At 32.4% G+C, this 10,763-nt stretch overlaps 1 protein-coding gene across 2 annotated transcripts; it reads left to right on the plus strand.

The window, feature by feature from the left end:
• Nucleotides 1-1,848: 1,848 nt before the first annotated feature.
• LOC119834763 (A-kinase anchor protein 1, mitochondrial) lies at nt 1,849-10,428 on the plus strand. 2 transcript variants are annotated; one of them, XM_038359239.1, is made up of 8 exons: nt 1,849-2,030; nt 2,888-3,747; nt 3,831-4,071; nt 4,205-4,344; nt 4,473-4,650; nt 6,682-6,900; nt 7,849-7,982; nt 8,171-10,428. In XM_038359239.1, exons 2-8 carry the CDS (start codon nt 2,914-2,916, stop codon nt 8,240-8,242), a joined length of 1,818 nt encoding a protein of 605 aa, XP_038215167.1. In that variant the 5' UTR covers nt 1,849-2,030; nt 2,888-2,913; the 3' UTR covers nt 8,243-10,428. The 2 variants fall into 2 exon arrangements, with proteins under 2 accessions (XP_038215167.1, XP_038215168.1); XM_038359240.1 differs by having other exon boundaries at nt 4,479-4,650.
• The last annotated feature ends 335 nt before the right edge of the window (nt 10,429-10,763 follow it).

The raw sequence follows: 10,763 nt of genomic DNA on the forward strand, positions 1-10,763 counted from the left end.
GAAATGGATTGCCTACAAATGAACTGACAAGAGAAATAAAGGAAAGGACTTGGAAGAGTAAGGAAAAGGATATGGGCCTCCGCTCCCCACACACCGAACAAAACACAGCACTATGCTATTTCACGCCGGTCTTTCGTGGGGTTGTGGTACTTCCCCGGTGTAAGCTGACCCAATTCTTGCTGAATCGTGTTCGGCTACCACATATAAGAAAATATTATTCCATAACTGAATATGTGCTACGTTTGACTGGACTAATAGACTAATTATTATTATTTATTTAGGAAAGGGCTGGGTGAATGATAATGGCCCGTCATCACAATCGACATTCAACAGTGTTGGCTCCTGATGCATCAAAAATGATTGTCGGTGCCGCAGTGATTACAGGCCCCTCTTCACAATCGACAGCGTTGAGCCAAGAAGGCAAGAACCAACAAATGATCGTCCATGTTCGCTAATTGCCGCTAAAATCATTGGTGTGGCCCTGTGCAGTGTGCAGTAGTTTGCTAAGTTCTATTTTTTGCTACTAATTCAATTGCAATTCTGCTATAAATATGAAATTAAGTTTATTATATATTTTGGCAGGATTTCAGTCAAGCTAAAACATATTGAAAATTTTTAGATACTGTAATTGATAAAAAACCAAGAAAATCTAAATTAAACAACAAAAATGAACATCTTTCACAAACCGCTTTTTATTACGGATTTATAAAAAGTTACATTTATACTTTTTTATTATTTTTATTATTTCCTCTATAATACTTATTACTAACGTTAACTTCCTAAAAAAGTATTTTTAATATCCTAGTGGTGTTACATAAAATAAACAAAATTAAAATGTTTTATATAATATGCCAATAGTGCATGTTATATGGCAATATACTATTGCCATATTATATAATTTTTTTGGGAATATCAAATGGCCTTGGGTCATAATAAATTATTTTTTTCAGTGCCTTGAATAAAATTCACTTTTATTTGAAATAATTGAAATAGAATAATTCTCATTATGAATTATTTCTCAAATATTATTCTGCCATAGCCATGAAATTGGGCTTACCTATTCCGGGATTGTTCGTACGTGCACACAAACTTTGCCCATTGGCTATCATTCGTATGTATATTAGTACCAACACGACAATTACGCCAAATATCTGCAATAATTGCAGATCAAAGATATTTTGGCCCTCTACACTATAGTGACTATAACTACTCTTCCAACACGTATTTATTTTTTTCTACATGTTTGAAATAACATGTTTTGAATGTTTGCAGGGAACATTCCGTTTTAATTGTAATCTGAAGGAAAAAACATTTATAAAAACCATGTTTGTGGGTTTTTATATATGTAAATGCGAATTTGCGAATGTGAGGGACCCGAATAAGAATGACTGTTAAGATTTTCATACTATAATAATAAGATATCTAAACTGTCTCGTTACCTGAAATTGTATAATTTCTACACCATTCTGAATACACATTTCTACCTCTAAGCTTATAATTTTTTTTGGTAAGATAAATAAAAAAGCAAATTTATAATAACTATTCTAAGGACAAATTTTACTACATCAGACAGTAAAGAACGGTCAATATCCATCATCTTATGAGGTATGTCCCATTTCTTTTTGGACACTCTTCTTTGGTATACTTTAATGTAATGAATTAAAAATTTAACGATATAAATAAATTGCAACTGATGCTCGTCAATATGAAAGAGCCAGTGCAGAGTGGTTAATATGTATTTTTATAAGATAAATAATTAACATTTCAATGGTATCGGTGATGCTCACATTTTTCTTCTATGACTTTTTTATTTTTTTATCTGTTGAGGCCCCAAGATTTTAAAATGTTGCCATCTAGCAATCGCCATATTGAATTTTGTTGTGCTTCGGTAGAAAACATTGTGAGCACGTGGATTGTTGGATTTTTATTATTGAGCGAAATTCATAAGTAAACTTTATATATTGGCTTATTTTAGAAGTGATTTTATTTTCTTTTCTTGAAATTTGAAACATCAGTACTTGTACATCAAAGTAAGTAACCATTCTTATTTGCCGGCATCATTCCAGATTTGGATCACGGGTTTGATCTATTAGTAGGTCGTGATGACGATACGCCTCAGAAGTTAAAAACAAATATATATCTTACTTCCTTTTAGCTCTATAAACAGAGAGTTAGTGCATTGTTATATATTGACATACCGTTAATTGCGTAACCTTTCATTTTTTATTTCGTACAAATGCTTACGTGTTGTCCGTGAAGGTTTCCACATTGCTCGTGACCCAAACCGGACAACGTTTACGTAGTCAACGTAGCTAATAACACAAGCACATGGTCAACGCCAATTTTAATAAATAAATAAATAAAATTCTTTATTATTTGTTGTAAAATAGATATTTGAACTAATATTTTAACCAAAATTTTGTACATATTTTTTATATTACCGTATGGTATCGCCGGTATAACGTTGCATGTGCCGATCGTTATTTATTTATTTTTTTATAAAAAAAATATTGTTTTTTGAAATGGCTAAGGTACGTATGCTTTTTTTTCATTTGTAAATATTTCACGCTGTTTCTATTCCGTTATCTATTATTATCACTACACTAAATTTAAACTTTATAGGTGTTATCTCTCAAGAAAAAATTGAGGTTTATGTATTTAATATATCTATGTTCGGATTGAATTTATTTTTCCTACAATATGTAGGAATTTAATGTTATTCTTTGAATACATGTTGGTTTTAAGCTATACAAAATTTTGTTCTTTGTATTTGAATAAAACAAGTCTCTCTTCTCTTATCTTAGTATTATCAAACCAAGCTCTTGTATTTTGGCATGACAAAATATTACTATTTCTTATTTAAGAAAAATATTTTTCTTTGTTATAGTTCATTTGTAAAAGTGGCTTATTACAATGGCACCCTCTCGTCAATTGCTCATGTGGTCAGTACCTTCAATAGCTGTCTTGTTAGGAATTTTTTGGTTCAAGAAAAAGAGAGAATATGCAAAATCTGACCCAGGAGGAAGAGAAAGAATAAAAAGTTTACAAGAGGAATTAGCTGAAGCGTTAAATGCAGAGGCAGAGTTAAGAAAATCATCGCCCATAGGAAAGGCTGATCGTTCTATTATTAAATCAGCCCCCATTGACATAATACCTAACGGCTGTGGCTCACAGAGATCATCTCCCATAGAATTGACAGACGAGGAGGTGGATTTGGAAATTGAAAAGATCATAAGAAAGAAATCTATAGAGAAAGAAAAGAAAATGTCCTTAGGTATAGATAGTTATATGGAGTCTGTGAGAAACAAAGAAAAAGCCTGTGTTTTAACAAAAACTGAGTGTGATTTAAACTCATCTTTCAGAGCAGAAATGATTTGCAACATCAATGAAAACATGCGTTCTATAAATGTTAATGAGGAATCTGGAAATTCTGTTGCCATTGACAATTTAGCTGATGACAAATTATCACAGACAGAAACACAGTCAGATAGTACAAAAGTTGATGCTATTGCATCTGAAAGTACACTGACTGAAAATACTTCCTCTGAAAATGCTTCAGAGGAATTAAATGATAATAATAATGAGACTGTTGAATCTAGAAATATTGAAGAACCTGTTGAAGGTCAAAATAGATACTCAACTTCACAAGCTAGGAGAATTTCTGAACGGGATTCAGCTAACCACAGTCCTGTGGATCCCATGATGGCTAGTCCGTCCATGTGTCACTTCTCAGATGACCATAGTGAGGTATGTAATATGTACTTTTTATGCATATAATTTTTTATTACTTCCTATGAAATATTTATGAAATTTGTATATGTATATTTTAGGGTTCTAGTGATAGTGGTAAGGGATGTTCAGAGGCTGCAAGTCCACCACCTACAAATATGAATATTGTTGCCTCTGAAGCAGGCCTTAGAATACATCAATTTTTAATACCACAGACCCTGGTTGGTCTGTTAATAGGCAAATGTGGTTCATTTGTATCATGCATCAAAGTTAAGACTGGTGCAACTGTTTATGTTAGAAGACATCCTGAGGTGTCAAAACAAAAGATTTGTGCAATTGAAGGTAAACTATTTTATTTTATTATTTTTTTTTTTTGGCAGTAAACTTAAGTGTTATCTCTCAGTGATATGTGTAGTTTGCATTGTTATCCAAAAATTTGTAAGTACATGTTAAAAAAGAAAAAAATATATTTAAGGAACTCAAACTGAAATTGAGGCAGCTTTAGAAATGATAAAAGAGAAATTCCCTGAGAAGAGGTTCCCCAACTTCACAACAAAGGAAATCAGTGCAGAATTATATCAACGATTGGCGCCTTTAGTGCCAGAATACCTTCAAGTGAGTACCCCTTCCCGCTTCAAAATAACATTAAGCTTATTTTTTCTTTTTTTTCTTTTTTGCAATTTCACTTGTTTCTCAAAGCAAGTGCAAAATGTTTAATGAATGTTGTATGCTTATTAATTCAGTTACAGCTAGTGGAGTCGGTGAACAATGACACGATAATGACGTGTCTCGTGAGCGCGGGGCACTTCTTCCTCCAGCAGCCGCTGCACCCGACTTTCCCCTCGCTGCACGCGCTACACCGCCTCATGGCCGCCACATATCAGAATCCGGACGTGCCGTCATTGCCGCGCCCGGTGAAAGGTATGTGCAACCAAATGGCCTTTTCTGACATTTTGATCTTGATTAACGTGCTCGTTTTTTTCTTTGATCTGATTTATGAAGATAATTATGACACTTAGGTTTCTCGGATAATAAAACTTGTTACTTATGTGCTTTCTTTTTATGATCCCTAGCTAAAATTAGTTTTTGAGGAACCTGGTATAATCACCCTTGTTTTTTTTTTGCGTTTTGATGCTTTCTTTTATTCATATTTTTGAAGATATTGGCAACAACTTTTATTTAAACGAGACTAATGTCTTGTTACTGTGCAGATGTTTAGCGAGATATGTATGTTGTTATTTGTGTCAATGGTTTGTGTACGAATTTAAGAATTGCGGTCAAGGTCATTCACGAATCTTTTTCGAGTTTAAACAAAACTGAAAACACACATATAATTATAAGCAGATATAGTGACCATTAAAATATTATTTGTGAAATTATCGCATTAAGTCAATATTTTCAACGACTGCTGTAAAAAAAAATACAATATATTATTTGTATGGTACTAGTTATAAAAAATAACTCGATGTTATGGAAATTCACATCCTCCATACTGAAAAGTCATAATAATATTTAATTTATCTGAAGTTTTTTTGTCGATTATTTCGTAAAATATTATAAACGAATACAAATAAACATTTGATTAATTAACCTTTAAATACGCAGCAATTATACGCAAGTCGTAACTACGTAATACCACGTCATTATTATGTTTTCATTGGTAACAGTAAATATTATATATGCTACATTATGATCTTGAAATCTGGACCAATGTCGAATTTGAAAAAGCATAATGTATTTTATAACTATTTAATCATTTTAAAATCTTGTTTCGTCTTTCTTTAATCCCGTTTATTATTCGTTTTATTTGATTTGAACCTAATAATTTGATTTTATTTGTATTTTAATATTTATGCATGACTAAAGATAAGATTTATATACCCCATAAGGCATTATTTTACATTTGTATAGACGTTTTTATTGAAATATGGCTCATAAATTTTTAATGTAAAAATTTATGTCAAACAAAGTGAGACCATCAAATTATACAAAATTAATCATTGACAGGCAGTGGCCGTGGCATATTCGGTCGTCCAATGTCGCCAAAACTGAACTGCACTGAACTAAATGAAACTATATAAAATTTAAAAGTAAATATCACCTACAGGAAAATAGGGCACTAAATTATCCGGACTAATAACGGCTTCTATTGAAACCTGTTATAGAGATATAAATATTGAATTGATTTATAGAGACAGTTCTCCAGTGGTCTGAAAAAAAAATAAACATGTGTATCTCCGTCCTAACTCTATTTCATAATTTAGGCTGCAGTATTTTTGTATGTTTATGATGTAACTTAGGGTAGGTTTGTATGAATGTAAATAGGTGCATAATCATAATTGTATGAATGTAAATATTGGATGTTGAAAACTGTATATCTAAATAATATCTATACATAAAAGTTACTTCTTACTTCCCTTGGTATAATAGCATGACGTGATTAAATGAAATAATTAATTTTTTGTATCGTTTATTTTTGTCAGGAGAAGAAACTTATGTATGAAAAACTTAAGTTGCACTAAATTTTACTAAATTTGTACAAAAAAAAAAATAAATTGCGAAAACAAAGTCTGGCGGTCAATTTCTTTCATTCAGTAATTGTAGGTTTTACCTGCGGAAACATTTACAATGAGCTGAATTTTTATATAGATTTTTAATACGGCGAAGATCTGAATAATCAACGTTCAGTTTAAAAAAGTTGTTAAGGTCAAATGGTCACGAAAATCAGTTTTTCACAATCATCTTGCGACCTATTGCTGAAGAAGTCAATAGAGGTCATTTTATAAATGATTTGTCGAGAAATAATTAACAAATATTCCTGTAGCATATTTCTGTAAAATAAACCGTTTTCGGTATAGGAGGAATACCTGCTCCTTGCTTTTCCCGCTTATGTCCCGATAATAGGTACATATAAGAATTTATTTTTAAATTGTGTTCTAATTTGTGTAACAGAGGGTTCAATTTGCGCGGCGCCAACTGAAAACAATTGGTATCGCGCCCAAGTAATCTCCACATCGGAGGACAACGACACATCAGTCGTGAAGCTCGTGGACTTCGGCGGCTACCTCACCGTCGATAACGACCAGCTGAAGCAGATCCGTTCTGACTTCATGACACTGCCCTTCCAGGCCACGGAGGCTCTCCTCGCATTTGTCAAACCAGCCAATAATGGTGAGTATTATTATATACATGTACAAAATGTCATAATTTTGTGAATATAGGCATCTATTTACCCAGTCCATGCTTCTTTAAATAGACACTATGTCTGCTATATACTCAATTACACTCCAACCTTACTAAAAACAAAAATGTAATATTTATATAAACCACACATTGACATTGACACTGACTACACTTATACTTAATTATATTTTATAGCTATATATCCATAAAAAGATATTTCGTTCCATATTAGTGAATTTTTTGGAACCCTAGCTGTGCCGCGCTGTTTCATTTCACGACGGATAAAAAAAAAGGATGATTTTAGCACAACAACATAGCTATATACATATACTACAGCATAGCCAAGTATCATCAAAATTCATTCAATGGTTTTTGCATGAACAGTAACAAGTGATAAATATCATCAAACAATTCTTACAAACTTCAATGCTTTATGATTATAGCTTAGTAAGTTTACATCTACATAAAAATATTATTTTTTTGTTATGTTAATTTGCTTGTGTAATTTTATAATTTCATTTTTCTAATCCTGCAAATTTCATTAACCTTCAAGGAATTTATTTAACTGGATGTTAATGAATAAGTCGATCAAATGGAACAAGTTTTAAAATTATCAGCTAAATATATACACACTCGTATAAATATGTCCCCATTGTTCTCATCTAAATTTCAAAAATACTACCAAGTTTTGAAGTTTTCTAAAAAGATCATATGTGAGAAATTTTTTAACAATAGAAAAATTAGATCACGAGGTGAGATTCAAACCCACGCCATTCACCATACAGTGGAAATGACTGACCTTTGACCACCCGTGATCCTGCTTCAGGCGGCTGCTTCTTATCCTCTTTCCGGTTTATATGCCTGACAGGGGACACCCCAGAATAACGCCTAAGGTTATGTGTATTCTCATTTATTCTATAATGGTATTTTGTTCAGAACCGGAGTGGAGCAGCGAGGCTCTGCGCATAATGGCTGGCTTGACGGCGGGGCAACTGTTGCACGCGCAGGTCGCTGGCTACGATGAGACTGGTCTTCCCCTTGTACACTTATATCTAACCCTTAATCCACAGGTAACCACGCCATACTCCATTCTATCATTTGAATGAATCAATGAATGTTAATTCCTATAAAAATATGGAATTTCATTAATTTTACTTGGGCAGAAATATATAAGGTTTTTCAAACTTTGACATTTGAATGTTGCACTTGTTTCGTCATTCATCAATTCAATATAAACGTATTTTGTTTGGCATTCCAGCAAGTGATATTCCTGAACCGCGAGCTGGTGGAGCGCGGGCTGGCGGAGTGGGAGGTGCCGCCCGACTCGTGAGCGCCGCCTCGCCGCTCGCCGCCTCGCCGTCTCGCCGCACACGCTCACTCGTAATATGAGATTGCATTTCATGCTCACTCTCTCTACACTACACTGTAAGACAAGGCGAATTTGTCGCGTGCCCTAGGGCGACTTCAACCTTCCTAATGTAATCCTCCGACCGTTTTGTGGATGTGATGCCGTTTGACAGGCTTTGTTGTGTGACCGACACCGCACACTGCAATAAAGTCGGTTTATATTTTTCATGAAATCAGATATGAATGCAATGCCATGCGCCAAATAAGCCTTGTCGCCCTGTCCGTTGACGACTACACAAAAGCTGTCTTATATTACCGGTGACGTACTTAAGTCTCCTGACGTTCCTCGCTATACTAGCACTCGTAGTAATTAAAAGAAATTTAACGTTACATTCAGTGGTTTACACACATGTTTGAAATAAACATAACAATATATTACATCATCCTTTTCGTTTTATGTGTTTGACTTGTTTGGTACAATATTTTAGAGTATCACCATGGATAGTGTTATCCATTACCTTACCATAAATATGAATGTTACTTTGACATTTCTTTATTGAAACTCCCATAACTTTAACACATTATGAAATACGATACGCTTATGGATAACCTACAATTTTAACAAGATACAAATTGTCGCGTAGCTGTTAAGAATTTTAATTATTTGGCGCTTACATAAGATTCATTTTAATACAACCTATATTTAAAATATTTAGTAGAGTACCTATACTTATAGTTGGTCAGGATGCTCATTATAATACGTATAATAGCACTGCCTTCTGCATTTTACTTTTGTAATTCTATTCTGTACTAAAACGCAATAGTTTACTCAAAGCTCTAATACCAATACAAAAAACTGGTTACTTGTAAGTGTTTAACGTACATAAATTACGTCACAGAATAATATTCATGAGTTTTTATTAGAAAACATGCAATTTTTGATATTGTTGTTAAATTTTAGATGAATTTAGTATGTTATATATTATGTAAATGAAAAAAAGTAACTGCAAGATCATTCAATGATTTTTGCTGTTGGTAGGTCATTAAATTTAATATCTGATCCAACAATCGTAAATCTTCCAATGCATAGGAATTGCATATTTTCCAATAAATACCCTAGTTATGTATAAATACAGTTGGCGCTTGTTGCCTTGTAAGTCGTGCCTTACAGTGTAATAATTTATCTTCCGATGTTTCTAGAACAAAACGTTAAAGTATTACCAATGTAAAGTTAACCATGCAAGTTATATTACGTAGAGCATAAATGGTGTTTGTTATCATTGTTCATTTTAGAAGATATTTGTAATATTTTGCTGCGAGTTGATTGGGCGTAAGATAGAAATATTTTTTACAGTTGTGTATGCTTAAATAACTATGTAAATTGTATAAATTGTTGTAGAATACATACACGTGTAAATTAAGAGTACAATATAACATTGTGTGGTTGCTTTGTGTGATTATGATCATATTCTTTTGGGATTTCAATATCACGTCTTACTTTTGAGTGTCACTTAGATAACTCATATTGATTTTAAAATTGTCATCTCACATATTTCTATATTATCTTACATTGCATGTACTACTGTTTCATATATTTTTCGATTTCATTTCAAAAGTACTTTCTGTTTCCAAGAAATATTACAAGTATATGTTCTATTCATACAATACGTCTGTAACGATGTGTGCGTTTTAAGGATTTAATGGTAAATCTTGGAATTTATAATGAGCATGATGTCCTGACTAGATTTAAAACTGTACATAATAGAAAAAAATTAAGTATGTAGTTACGATTTAAAGCAATTTGATATTTGTGTTCTTAATATTAATTCAGTATTTGTGTTGATAAATAGGTGTTTGTTTTAGTGATTTGATTTTCGTATGCGTCTTTGAGTAGTTTAAAATTACCTTTTATTATCTTAGGTGACACATTAGTAGTTATAATGTCGGATAATACTTGTTAGATATTATGTATCGACAAACTATAATAATGCGTCTTAATAAAAGGTCGACTTTATTCCACTTCCAGAGAGCACTAATTATTAGCAGACGTTGGAGTGTGAATCGGTTGATGCGCGTAGCTGGCTATCTGTTTGCATTTTGTTGACGTCCTTTGTGTATATAAACTAATATATTTGCGGTTAAATCAATAAATTATCGTTTTAAAAATTGTATGATGTCTATTTATTTTATTATACACACCAAACATTCCTTGCATAAAAAATATGGCGCTTTAAGTCCTATTTAGAGGAAATATAATAAAAACTGTAGCTATGATTGAATTAATATTTTTAATTGTGAATTAAGATTTCTATATTCATCTTCAGAAACTTACATTCTTAATATTAGTAGAAAGTAAAAGGCAACTAATTATGACATTAATTGTGAATTATTATATTTTGCGGTTATTAATAGGTGCATTAACAAGCAACAGGGTTACGTATAGGTTATCACTAAAATCTTAAATACATATGAGGTACAGAATAAATTGTCCTTGAGACAATTAT

Source organism: Zerene cesonia, chromosome 20 (assembly GCF_012273895.1).
Source record: "Zerene cesonia ecotype Mississippi chromosome 20, Zerene_cesonia_1.1, whole genome shotgun sequence".
Classification (NCBI taxonomy): Eukaryota; Metazoa; Arthropoda; class Insecta; order Lepidoptera; family Pieridae; genus Zerene; species Zerene cesonia.